Source organism: Pygoscelis adeliae, unplaced genomic scaffold (assembly GCF_000699105.1).
Source record: "Pygoscelis adeliae isolate BGI_AS28 unplaced genomic scaffold, ASM69910v1 Scaffold420, whole genome shotgun sequence".
Taxonomy (NCBI): domain Eukaryota; kingdom Metazoa; phylum Chordata; class Aves; order Sphenisciformes; family Spheniscidae; genus Pygoscelis; species Pygoscelis adeliae.
The window spans coordinates 866872-878176 of record NW_008823871.1 but is presented as its reverse complement, the minus strand read 5'-3'; the positions used below and the strand labels follow the sequence as shown (position 1 = coordinate 878176).

The 11305-nt window shown below is 55.5% G+C and overlaps 2 protein-coding genes across 2 annotated transcripts in view; both read left to right on the top strand.

Moving 5' to 3' along the window:
* Nucleotides 1–8522, top strand: part of LOC103925277 (ras-related and estrogen-regulated growth inhibitor-like) — a 13857-nt gene extending 5335 nt beyond the window's left edge. The window contains exons 2-4 of the mRNA XM_009333975.1: nt 3894–3950; nt 5519–5592; nt 6261–8522. Coding sequence (XP_009332250.1) covers nt 3894–3950; nt 5519–5592; nt 6261–6746 — 617 coding nt within the window. The 3' untranslated portion in view covers nt 6747–8522. The remainder of the gene's footprint in view (nt 1–3893; nt 3951–5518; nt 5593–6260) is intronic.
* LOC103925267 (SITS-binding protein-like) overlaps nt 8383–11305 on the top strand; it is a 23955-nt gene continuing 21032 nt past the window's right edge. The window contains exon 1 of the mRNA XM_009333966.1: nt 8383–8457. Coding sequence (XP_009332241.1) covers nt 8383–8457 — 75 coding nt within the window. The remainder of the gene's footprint in view (nt 8458–11305) is intronic.

The window sequence follows — 11305 nt, the reverse complement described above, 5'->3', positions numbered from 1 at the left end:
AAAGGCAAAGAGCAAGAGGTTTCTGAAACAGCATCTGAGAGGGTGTTTGCGCTGCTGCTGACTTTTCTCCCTGAAACGCAGCTCTGTAGGGAAGATCCAAGGGCAAGAGGAAAGCTCTCTCGCTCTGCAAAGATGGAGAGCTGCTTTCGGAGATGCTAGTGCTTTCCAAGTCCACCCTGTTGCATCCTAAAGGCAATTCCCTGCAGAAAGATATTCCGGAGGGCGGGGATGGAGATGAAGGCAGGTAGAAAAATAAGCCTTTGGGCTTGGCCAGGGGGTCCTTTGCCAGCAGAAGGGGTCTCAGGCGATGCAGCTGGTCACCTGCGGCGATCTCTTTCAAGACTGGTCGCTTCTCCCGCTGATGCGAAAGCTCCTCCAGTCCCAGGGAGTCTCAGGGACTGGATCCTGCACCACCTCCTTTGATCTTTTCTGAGCAGAGGAGGTATAATGTTTGAATCTCCCGTTGCGTTTGCTCCGTTGCTTTTTCAGCTCCACGACCCAGAGCCGGGTTCCCATAGCGCTGCTGATATGGGGCTGCTGCTGAATTATCCCCCGGCGGCCGGAGCTGTGGAGTTTCTCCTCGGTCCGAGCCAAGCTGCAAACCGCAGCCCCAGCGTGCAGACACATCCCCACCCGCCTCCTCTGCACGGCCGCCGGTCTCTGCCAAATCACCACCACCCAGTAGTTATCCCGTCCTGGACGAGACGACCCGTTTTAGCGAGCCACTGCGGGCTCTGTACGTCGTGCCCTCGCTCTGCACATGGCTGAACAGCGCCTTGGGCTTTGCTCTCATTCCTCCTTCCCTGTGAAAGCCCAGGAGTGACCGCTCGCTCTCTGCGGTCACAGGCTCCAAGCCATGGGTTTCCCTTGCCAGGCAAAGGAGCTCTCTTGCCGTAAGCCCCTGGCGTAGCCTTGGGGGCAAGTTTTCCACTGCTGGTAAATTGATGGCAGCCACGCACCACCCGCTCCTCCTCGCCTCTCCAGTATCTCCCCTTCAGCCCGAGCATCATGGCCTCCTCACAGCTCTCCCAGGGTTTTCTTGTGGGGTGCTTGAGGCTGCAGGTGTGAAAAGTCAAGTAAAAAGTATGTCAGCTTTGCTTCAAAGCAAAAACATGTCTCCAGCCAGCTCTTCAGTGCCGTGTTCCTGCATCTGCCCTTGGGATATTGCTAGCCTCACTCTGCTCTTCCTCAAATGAAGACAGCTTGGTAGCAGCTCACCAACGGCTTGGTAGCATCTCACCTGCTTCTGCCCATTTTCATGAGCAAGAATCTCCTCTTGTCACCTCCCCGTGCCATCCAGGGAGCCGGCGAGGGGACCATGATGGCCCTGCTGTGGCCCCGGGGGCTGCTGCGGTGCCAGGGGAGGCTTCCCCGTGTGCCGGCTCTGGAGCAGGAGACTGTGATAAAACCCAGCACTTACCAGGGCAGGGACAGATGCGTTTTTGTGGCCCTTTGGCCACATTGGGGACATTTAGCAAAGCTTGATGCTCTGTTAGCAGGAGTGACGGGTACACTCTGGCTGCCTCCCTGCCCCGTTCAGACCAGCAGGATTGTCAGCGCCTCCAAATTGCTTTGTTCCTTAGAAAGCCTTTGCTTTTTCCCTTGTTTCCCATTCCTGGCCATTTGCCTGCTGAGCCTCAGCCCTGTCTGCTGTCCCCATTGCTGGAAATACCCATCTAGAGACCTTGCACAATGGCAAAGCTTTTGCTGCCCCTTACGGAAAAATATAAGGAGTCTTTTTGATTTTTTGTTTTTTTTTTCAGTCCCCAGAGAGCTTGCCCACCTCAAACAAGACCTTGCTCTGGAGCCGAGACTGTCTCCTTCAGCCTGGCTGGATGGAGAGAGATGATGAGAGGCAGTACTTTTCCCCAGCGAGCAGAAAGCCCTTACCATGTTTGATGGAGCTATCAGGCAAGCCTCCAGCATCAGCAGACCTCCACCCAGCCTAGCATTAGAGTATAATTTGGGCTTCACATCTCCCAGTCTCTGGTGCAGGGAGATGTGGTAATTGGATAAGAGGGCCTTAATTGCCCGCACTGTCGTGCTGAGGCTGTTCCTGCCTTTCCTTGCCTTTGCAAGGAGGAAAACTCGGGCCAAATGATTTGATCTCCATGTTGATGCTGTGCCAGCAGACAGAAGGGGCAGAGGTGTTTTTGCAGCGGGGGGTTGCTTTGTCCCACTGCGTGCCGGAGAGCTGCCGGGGAGCAGGACTCCTTGCAAGGAGGAAACAGAGTCAATGGGCCCCGCTTGTGCCCAGCATCCCCATGCTGGGGATGTGAATTCCCAGGCGCAGGCATGGCAGGAAGGTGATGTGTTCACCCAGGGGTGGGCTGGTCCCTGGGGCATCTGCTCAGCTCTTGCTCCACCAGCTCCTAATGCCGCCGGGTGCCTTTCCGGGGCTGGTTTTGCTGCAACACATGGCTGGCGTAAGGAGGACCTCCCGGTTTGCTGTGCCCTGTGCTCCTCCGACTTTGGCCTTTTGATGAATTTCATGAGATTTGGTGCCAACGGCCTTCCTTTCTCCGTGTGGTGTGCCTGGGTCAGGTTAAACAAACAGTGCTGAAATTCATGAGACCCATCCAGGCAGTTATACCGTCAGCGCCAGTGATATAAAGGGAGAGCCTGGCCTGGCACCGACTTGCCCCCACATCGAGCTCGCCGTTGGAAAGTGGTTGGCTGGAGGCCACCGAGGGGATCACTCACCTGGCATAAAACTTAAGCACGTGCATAAATCTTTGCAGAATCAAGGCCAGAAAATGCAATTTATCAACCCCAACCGTGCAGGAAAGTGAATTCCATGTGCGAGGAGCTGCCTTTTGCCTGCCCGTCTGGGTGCGTTCGCGGGGTGCAGCTCTGCCTGGACTTTGCCTGCTGCTGTCTGCTGAGCACGGTGAAACGCCTGCGGTCTTGGACGCCTCCTGCGGAGCCCGACCACCTCTTGCTGCCGCTTTCGGGGGTCCTGAGCTGCTGCGTCCGCGCGACCTGGAAGGACGTTTCTGACAGCAGCAATGCAGGAGAGGTTGCTGTGCTCTGGCAAGGCGAGAGATTGGGTTAGCCAATGTTGTGGGGGCCGTCGGTGCTTTCCATTGCCGTTGGGCTGCATTTCATTGACGTGACGGGCGTTTTTCTGCTGACAACGAGCAGGCAGCTTTGGGCAGAGGTGCCTGGTGCTGGACAGAGACCTCTTCCTCTGCCTGGGACATTCTGTCGCGCAACGGGTTTCGGTCCTTGATGCAAACATTTGCAAAGAACATACAAAAACTGTCTAACCTTTTCCCAGGGCTGCAATGAGGTTATTTTGAAATGCCCAATGTCTACGAGCTCTGGAAATGTTTCAGGCTGCATAGGAGAGGTGAGGCGCAAGCTGTCAGCCTGGGTGGGCTCCTGCCTGTCCTGAGGCGCTTTTCCTGCATTGTACAGGGGGTGAAGCAAGGCAGAGGACAGCCTGCACGGGGCTGTGCCATCATCCAAGGACTTTTGGGGGAGAAAAGAGGGTTTGTAACAATACTGGTCCAAGGCACCCACCTGGGCAACCGTGATCCTTTCCCAGTCTGCTTCACCCTCACCTTTTGCCACCAAGATCTGGCAATTTGCCGCTTTATTGTAGTCTTTTCTGGTCATCACAGGGCAGCCCCGGCCAGCATGCAGCAGTGACCCAGCCTGTTTGGGCGCCTTTGAAGACATTTTTCCCAAGCCTGCAATAACCCGTGGTCCTCATGGGGCCGGGTTTGCAGCATCGCTGCTGGGATGTCTTCTCCTGGTACCAACATGGGCACTTTCCCGTGAGGCTGGGGCAGATCTTTGCTCCATCCCTCCTGCCTCAATTAGCCGATGTTTCTCTGCAGTTTGATCTGACAACTGTAACTGGACTTGTTGTGGGTTTTTTTTTACAGCATTGACCGTAAGATTCATCACCAGGAGATTCATTGGAGACTATGACCCAACCCTAGGTAGGTAAAGTCCTTTTTCTCGTTGCTTTCGCTGCTGCCACTGGCTCAGCCTGGAGGTCCTTTTTCTCGTTGCTTTCGCTGCTGCCACTGGCAGAGCCTGGAGACTCCGGTGCACCCAGTGCCACTCTGGCAGAGCCGACTCTGCTCCCAAACTCACCGTATTTGTTCCTCTTCCTCCTTGACCAGACTGGCAGCGGTCCAAGCCACCAGCCATCATGGCACCTCCCTGGCTCTTGCATCCCTTTTTCCTTTTCTGTTGTTTTGTTAAGTCAAAATCTGTTGGGGCGAGCCATCAGCATCGCACAAGGAAGCACAGCGTGCTTAGTCATCCTCAAGCAATTTGCTGGGAGGTGGCTTTTAAGGGGAAGGAGGTATCTAAGCCACTGGAGCAGTGGCTAGTGCTTTCCTGGCTTCTAGGGGGTTTTTTTTGCATTTGGGTTTGAGGTTTTTTGGGCACTGAAGTCATGTCCCTGCCAAAGTGCCCCAGAAATGACCGGTCACTGCCTGTGCATCCTTCTGCCTAACCCTTGCTGTCACCCACCGGGATGGGAAATTTGGGAAGTATCTGTGTTGCTCTAACCCAGCCGGTTCACAGGGGACCCACGGGAAAGGCTTGGTTTGAAAAACAACCCTGCCATTGCCCTCTCTGTCCTTTACATCCCTGCTCCTCGCTTGTTACGGTAAGCGATGCTTTTTTCCCCTGGAGTACAACTTGTTTTTCCTCTCTGCCTGCTGCTTCTTCCTCCCGTTGGGCTCACTCCATATGATGTGATAAAACACAGAGACCATAGGCTGAGTGTACCTGGTGCTTCCCCGTGTCGGAGGAGGCGGAAGGTGCCTGGTTTATCCTGTAGACGGCCAAGCCAAGAGGGTTTCTACCCTGTCATGCAGTGGCACATGAACCCTGGCGTGACCGACGTGCTCCATCTGCACGGAGTGAGGCGTCCCGTCGAGCATGCTGCGCCCAGAGTGGTTGCTAAGCAAAGTGCCGGCTGGTTTTACTGCCTGATGACATTAGTGAAGCTTGAAGCGGTTTTTGTGCTGGAAGAGCTGCCCAGATGCACGCCTCGCAGCTGCTTTTATTGCTTGGTTAGAAGGGAGCCGCTCCCCCACTGCTTTGGAGTAGTTCAACGCCGGCTGGGTAAAGGGCTGGGTTAGGAGCATGAGCAGGGTCTAAAACAAAACCCAGCTTTTCATACGCTCCTGCTGAGCCCCTCTTCATTTGCAGAAGCATCACTCCATGACCGCTTTTTGCTCCAACGCTTCAGTCACCGTTGCCCTTTTATTTCCAGCAAGGCGAAAGCCGGCCAGGTGCTGGCTGGGGGTCTCCGCTGCCCGTCAGAGATGCTGAGCTCAACGCTGTGGGCACAGGGCTGCCCTTTCCAGATGCGGGGTGACAGGCTGAGGACCAATTCAAGACGTGGACTCGAAACAGAGGCCACATGGGCTGTAGGTTGCAGCAGGTGAAAATTGACTTCTCCAGTACGGCTTGCATCGAGGCCACCTGGGTTGTCATTTGCTACCCGGGGGCTTCTCTCACACATGCTTTTCTGTCTGTCCTCCTCCAGAAATGATTTACAGACACATGGCTGTCATCGACGGGGAGATGGTGCACTTCGAGATCCTCGATACGGCGGGACAGGTGAGCTCACGCCGTTTCATAGCTGGCTGACCCTGGAAAATACCATCGTGGAAGTGCGACTTGCCGTTGAAGGCAATCCATGCTCTTCCACCAGCTTTAATCTGTTGTATCCGAAATATTGATCAAGATGTGTTTATCTCAGAAAAAGGATGTTTTGGGGAATTTATGTCTCTCTAACATCAATTACAGTGTGGCTTCAGCTAAATATTTCCCCATTCCCCTTACTGGCGTGCAGCGCAGCTCTGCTCCCCACGTCGGTGGAGCATTCTGACGACAGGGAGACAGCTCGAGGGAGCAGGGGGGTGCTGGGTCAAAGGAGCCGCCAAGCACCGGGATTGCGGGCGATGGAGAGCCCTGTGCCGCCTTCCCATCTAGCAACAGCCCTACCTTTGCGTAGCCGCTTTAGGGGCACTAACTCTCCCCTCGTCCACACCAGGATGGGGCTGATTGTTGTCTCCATCTGTCATTTTGCCCAACCCAACAAATTCCTGCCTTGGGCTATCTGCGTTGCTTTGCACGTCACTGCTGTGTGCAAGCCCAGGGCGAAAACCCTTCAGGGAGACGGTGACGGGCCCCCTTGGGAGGATTTCTAGGTTGCAACCAGCAGTGTTGGTATTTAGGAGATGTTGGGGCTTCTGGTGTTAATACAAGCTTGTCTGCCCTGGCAGGAGGAGGATTCCCTGCAGATAGAGGAGAAGATCAAATGGGGCGATGGCTTCGCTGTGGTCTACTCGGTGACGGACAGGTGCAGCTTTGACGAGGTCATGCGGCTGTGTTTCCTCATCAACCACATCCACTCGAGCCCCAAGCGGAGCAGCGGGAGCGAGCAGCCCCCCGTGGTCATCGTGGGCAACAAGAAGGACTTGCAGTTCGACAGGATGGTGTCCACGGAGGATGGCGAAAACCTCTCCAAAGCCTTGAAGCTTCCTTTCTACGAGATCTCCACCCGGGACAGCTATGAAGAGACCGTGGCAGTGTTCAACACCCTCTACCAGGAGCTCATGAGACAGGGGCATTTCTCCCCGGGCTCCTTCAAGAGGAGGACAGTGTCGAAGCTGATGGAGAAGATCCCCAAGATGCAAGCCAGCTCCACCTTGAACTCAGCAGGCCGGAGCCTCAGCTTTAACTCCTTCAGGGACTATATCCCCGAGTGAGCCTTCCCGGTGCGGAGGCAAGAGCAACGGCCGAGCCGGGACCGAGGGACAGGTTATCCTGCTGCGAGGGCACCCGCTGCTTCAGCCCCAGGGTTGAGGGGCAGCTCGTGGGGCTGTGCTGGCTCCCAGGAGGGGAAGGTTAAGATGTGGGGAGGGTGGGATTGGGGTCCAACAGCCTTTTAAAGCCCGTAGGTTTTTACAAATGGGCTTTGCATCGGCAAGGAAGATGTTCTTCGTCCGTCTTACCCCTTTGCTCCCTCTTCCTCCTCCTGCATGGCTGAAGTCAGTAGCGAAGGTGGTTCATGGTGACTTCAGTGGTGTTGGGTCAACCCTTGCAGGCTCAGAGGTGTTTCAGCGGGGATCAGACCCAGCACAAACACGTCTGTATGGGTTTTTCCGCTCCCCTAAGAAAGCTTGCTGGGTCTGTTTGTGCCCCGAAGCGTGCACCCAGAACGCCGGGGTGACCCCGAGGGTCGTGCTGGCTCCTGGGCTGTCGTCAGCCATCCCTGTCCTGGGGAAAATGGCCATTGCTTCTGCTGCTCAGTGTTGCTGGTGGGTAAAATCCCCTGTGTTTAGTGGTGGCTACTCAAAACCTTTCCAGCCTGGTCGGCTGCTCCAGACAGGTGGTTGTTGCCCACATCCACCACTTGGTGCCCCCAGACCCACCCACCGCATGGGTCGGTGGGTGGCGGCGGGCTGTGTCCCCCTCTGCCTTTGCTGTGGCCCTCCCTGAAGAGCCAGACCAGCTGGTTTGCCCATCTGCAGCCACCAGCGTCCGTCTGTCGGAGCCCGGGGCTGCATTTCCATCCCGGTTTTCCCCTGGGTTTGTGAACTGAAGTGGCTCGCAGAGGGGCAGACCCCCGCAGACCCCCCACCTGTGGAGGAGCTGCAGGGCCCCAGCTCTGCTGGAGCTCCTCTCCCTCCCTGGCTGCTCACGGGCTGGCACCAAGGGCATGTTTAAAAGCAAAACGGAGATCTGTTTACAGTGGGGGAAAAAAAGCCTGTTAATCCCTGGCTTTTCTAAAAAACCGTTTTTTAACATTTCAGGCTCCTTGGCGCACTCTCCTTTAATAAAACTGTAAATAAAACCCTGGGCAAAGGGCAGCGAAGGCGGCAGATGTTGCTGCTCCATCTCAGGCTGAAGGCACTGTGTGCTCGGTGCTTTGCTGGGATTTCTGCCTTTGCCGGGACTGCCCCTTATTTTATGTCTCCATCTCGCTCGGGGCAGCCCATCTTCAAGGGGAGGCAAATCAGACAGACTGCATTTCTGATGTACATTGAAACCTTAGGCTAAGGTCACACTTCTTCATCCTAGAGGAACAGTATTCCCGGGGCAGCTTCTCCCGTCAATGCCTTTGCCCTGCGACTCAGCTGAGCACAGCGTGAGAAAAACCGCTGGGTGGCAATTTGAAGCGTGGATGCAACGGAGCCGATACCGGGAGGTGCAAACGATGCTCCTTGCAGGGACTCCCTTGTCTGCTTATTAATTGCCCTGTCCCCAAAGGGAAAATCACCGTGGCCTGAGAATTTGTCTTTTTGCACAGAGATGGGGCAGCAAAGGCACGGAAAGGAGCAGGGCTTGCAGCTAGCAGCACCTTCTCCCTGCGGCATCGTTTCTCTCCCTCCCTCCCGCCTGATGCAGAGTGCTGCGTTGCCGTTCGAGGTGAATGTGCTGGAAGACCTGTGTTGTAACACGCCCGTGTCCCCCCCCGTAGCGACCTATCACATTGTCTGCTGCTGTGTCCTGTGGCAATAAAAGCCAAGTTAGCAAACACACGTGATGCTCTCATGCCTGCGAACGCGGGGACGGGGTTATTCTATCATGCTGTTTCCCTTTCAGGGAGACTGTAGCAAAGGGGTGCGTGGTGGGGAATACACCCTTTAAATTCGGGCCGGGCATCTCCCTTACCTTCTGCCTGAGCCTCAGCACCACGTGGCTTCCTGGCTCCCTCCGTCTCCCAGCAATGGGGAAAGCGCAGGCAGAGATGCGTGCCCGGGGAGCGTACACAGCGGGGCTTCCTCCGGAGCATCGCAGCCTGGGGAAACCGCTTATCCCACCTCCCCTCCCTGCTACGAAACCCGCACGGACACCCCTTCCCTTCTTACAGCTCCCAAAGATGTTTCCTGGGGCTGCTTGCATCTAGCCAAGGGCTTTCTCTACAAGGATTTCGTTAAATCCCACCTTCGTTCATATACCCACATCCCTCCCGTGGGGTGAAAACGAACCCCATCGAGGGGCCGGGCCAAGAGAGCAATTTGGGACTGCTCCTTTCCAGCATCTTAATTAAAATCCTGAATGCCAGCAGTGGGAAATGCCGCTGGGGGCTGCTTGTTCACTCGCGGCTCTGCATATGGTGAGGGCAACACTGGGGCTTTAAAGCCTTGGGGAGCTGACCAAGGGGAAGCGAGGGCTGGGGGGTTTTGTTTGTTTTAATCTTAGGGTTTTTTATGGCATTCCCAAGTAAGCTGAATGGTGCAAGCTGGGCTTGAGGTTTTGTGGTCTGGCAGCCTGTTTGCTGCCCGGGTGCTCGGGGCTGGCTGGGAAAAAAGACGCTTTTGGGAGGCGCTGGTGCTGCTGGGTGCCGGGGACTCGGGTCAGCCGAGAGCCAGCCCGACCACGAAGCCGCTGGGATGAGGAGAGAAGAGCCCAGTAGCTACGAAGACACAGCCTTCAGCCTCGCTCGCCAACCCCAAACCCAGCAGCTTGGGGCCGCACTAACAACCCAGCCCAAGAGGGATTAAAAGCCTATTGGGATGCTGGATGTCTGCTCGAGCCTTTCACCACGCCACAGAGGTTTTGGGTGTCCTTGGGCGCATCACTGAAGTCCCTGATGTCCCCAAGGCTTGTCCAAGGGACTGTATTTCCTTGCTGACTTGAGCTCCAGGTCGGTGCAATGCCGGGCATGGCAGAAACCCACGTTATTTGGCATGAACTATTCAAAATGATAAATGAGAGAGGACCAGCTTGCGAGCAGAAAGCACAGCCAGCCGCCGGGAACAGCATCCTTTGGTGCTCCCAGCTCTGGGAATAGAGGAGCGCTCAGCACCGCGGGATTGCTGTCCTGACTTAACCCCAGCGCTTTTTTTATAGCACAAGGAATCCAGAAAGGTTTTTAGCCAGAAGCTCGGTGTGGTCGCTGCCTGCATTTCAGCCCGCAGCCCCCTCGCCAAGGCCAGGAGGCAGCTTGGCCTGCTATAATTAGCAAGAAACCTCATTAACATCAGGCTCAGCTGCTTTCAGAGGGGCTAGGGGGAGCTCATCAGTGCTGCTAATTGCTAATTACTGAAAGTGTTTAGTGGCTCTCCTGGGGGAGTTTCCCCTTTCAGGTACAAAGTCTTGAGGGTGCCGCATCCATCGTGGGTGGGAAAAGGCTTGGTGGGGAGGGTCACCGTTGGGGTGGTCCCTCTGTGGGGGACCCAGGGATTAAAGGTGCCCTTGGGGGTGATGCACTGGGGCAACCCCATACATCCTAAATCCCTGTGGTGGGGACTCTGCAGGGCTCAGGCAAGAGAGGAGGAAGAAGAGGAGGAATAAGAAGAAAAGGAGGAAGATCTCTGCCTTCCTTGGAGCAGAGCCTGCAGCTTTAGGGGCTCGGGGAGGTGAGTTAAACTTGGGTCCCCAGAGAGGAGGTGCCCAGACCTCTGTTTTGCAGCCCTTTGGAAGTGCCTGGCTCTGTGGAGATGCAGGACCTGCAGCCTCCTCCTTGCTGAGAAGGACAATGCCATTAAAATAACATCTAAGGGGATTTTTTTGGGTGGAAGCCAGGAGTGTGTGGAGGGTGGGCTGTGGTTTGGTTTGCCTTGAAGGCCTCCAAAAAAACCCCCACCCTTGTGGAGGGCCAGGCTTCAGGGCTGCTTAATAACCCATGCAGGAAAGAGATTGATGGAGCTGGGGTACCCCGTATTGATCCTCTGGGCAAGCGGTCCTGTGTGTTGTTGGAAAATGCCACTTCTCTGGGGACACGTGGGTGTCCAGAGGGTTGTGCAACACCTGGGGGCCATCAATCCTTTGAGCCCGATGTCTGGGCTGTGATGGCTTGGCTCCATGGAGAGAAGTTGAAGAGCTTTGGTCTCATCATCCAAAAGGCATCTCCAGGGCAGTGATTCAATTTGGCGAGCGTGTAGTCTGCAAATCTGCTTACCAGATTTCTGGGAAGCTTGGAAGAGGCAAATGAAACAGAAACGTCCTTCCCAAAAGCTCCCTCACCTGCCAGTCACCACCAGCAGCTCCCTAGCACACCAAGCCTCCTTATATCTCCCCTTAACCCCATCTGCAAACGCCTTCACTGAAAAAGCAAGGTGTGTGCGTAACACGTGGGCTGAGATCGGTACGTATAATTTATTTTCCTCTATGTTGCACTCGGGTTGAGCCCTCTTGAGTGAGACGGGGCAGGAGCTTTTTGCGCTGATGCCTGAGTCCTTATGGTACCCACTCCTCTGCTTACACACCCCATGCGGTTTTGGGGAGCTTCCTCAAAAATTAAGCCAGCTATCCAGGCTGGGACTCAACTCCAGCAGCCGAAGCCTTGTTCGAATAGATAAAACCACACTTAGGTGGG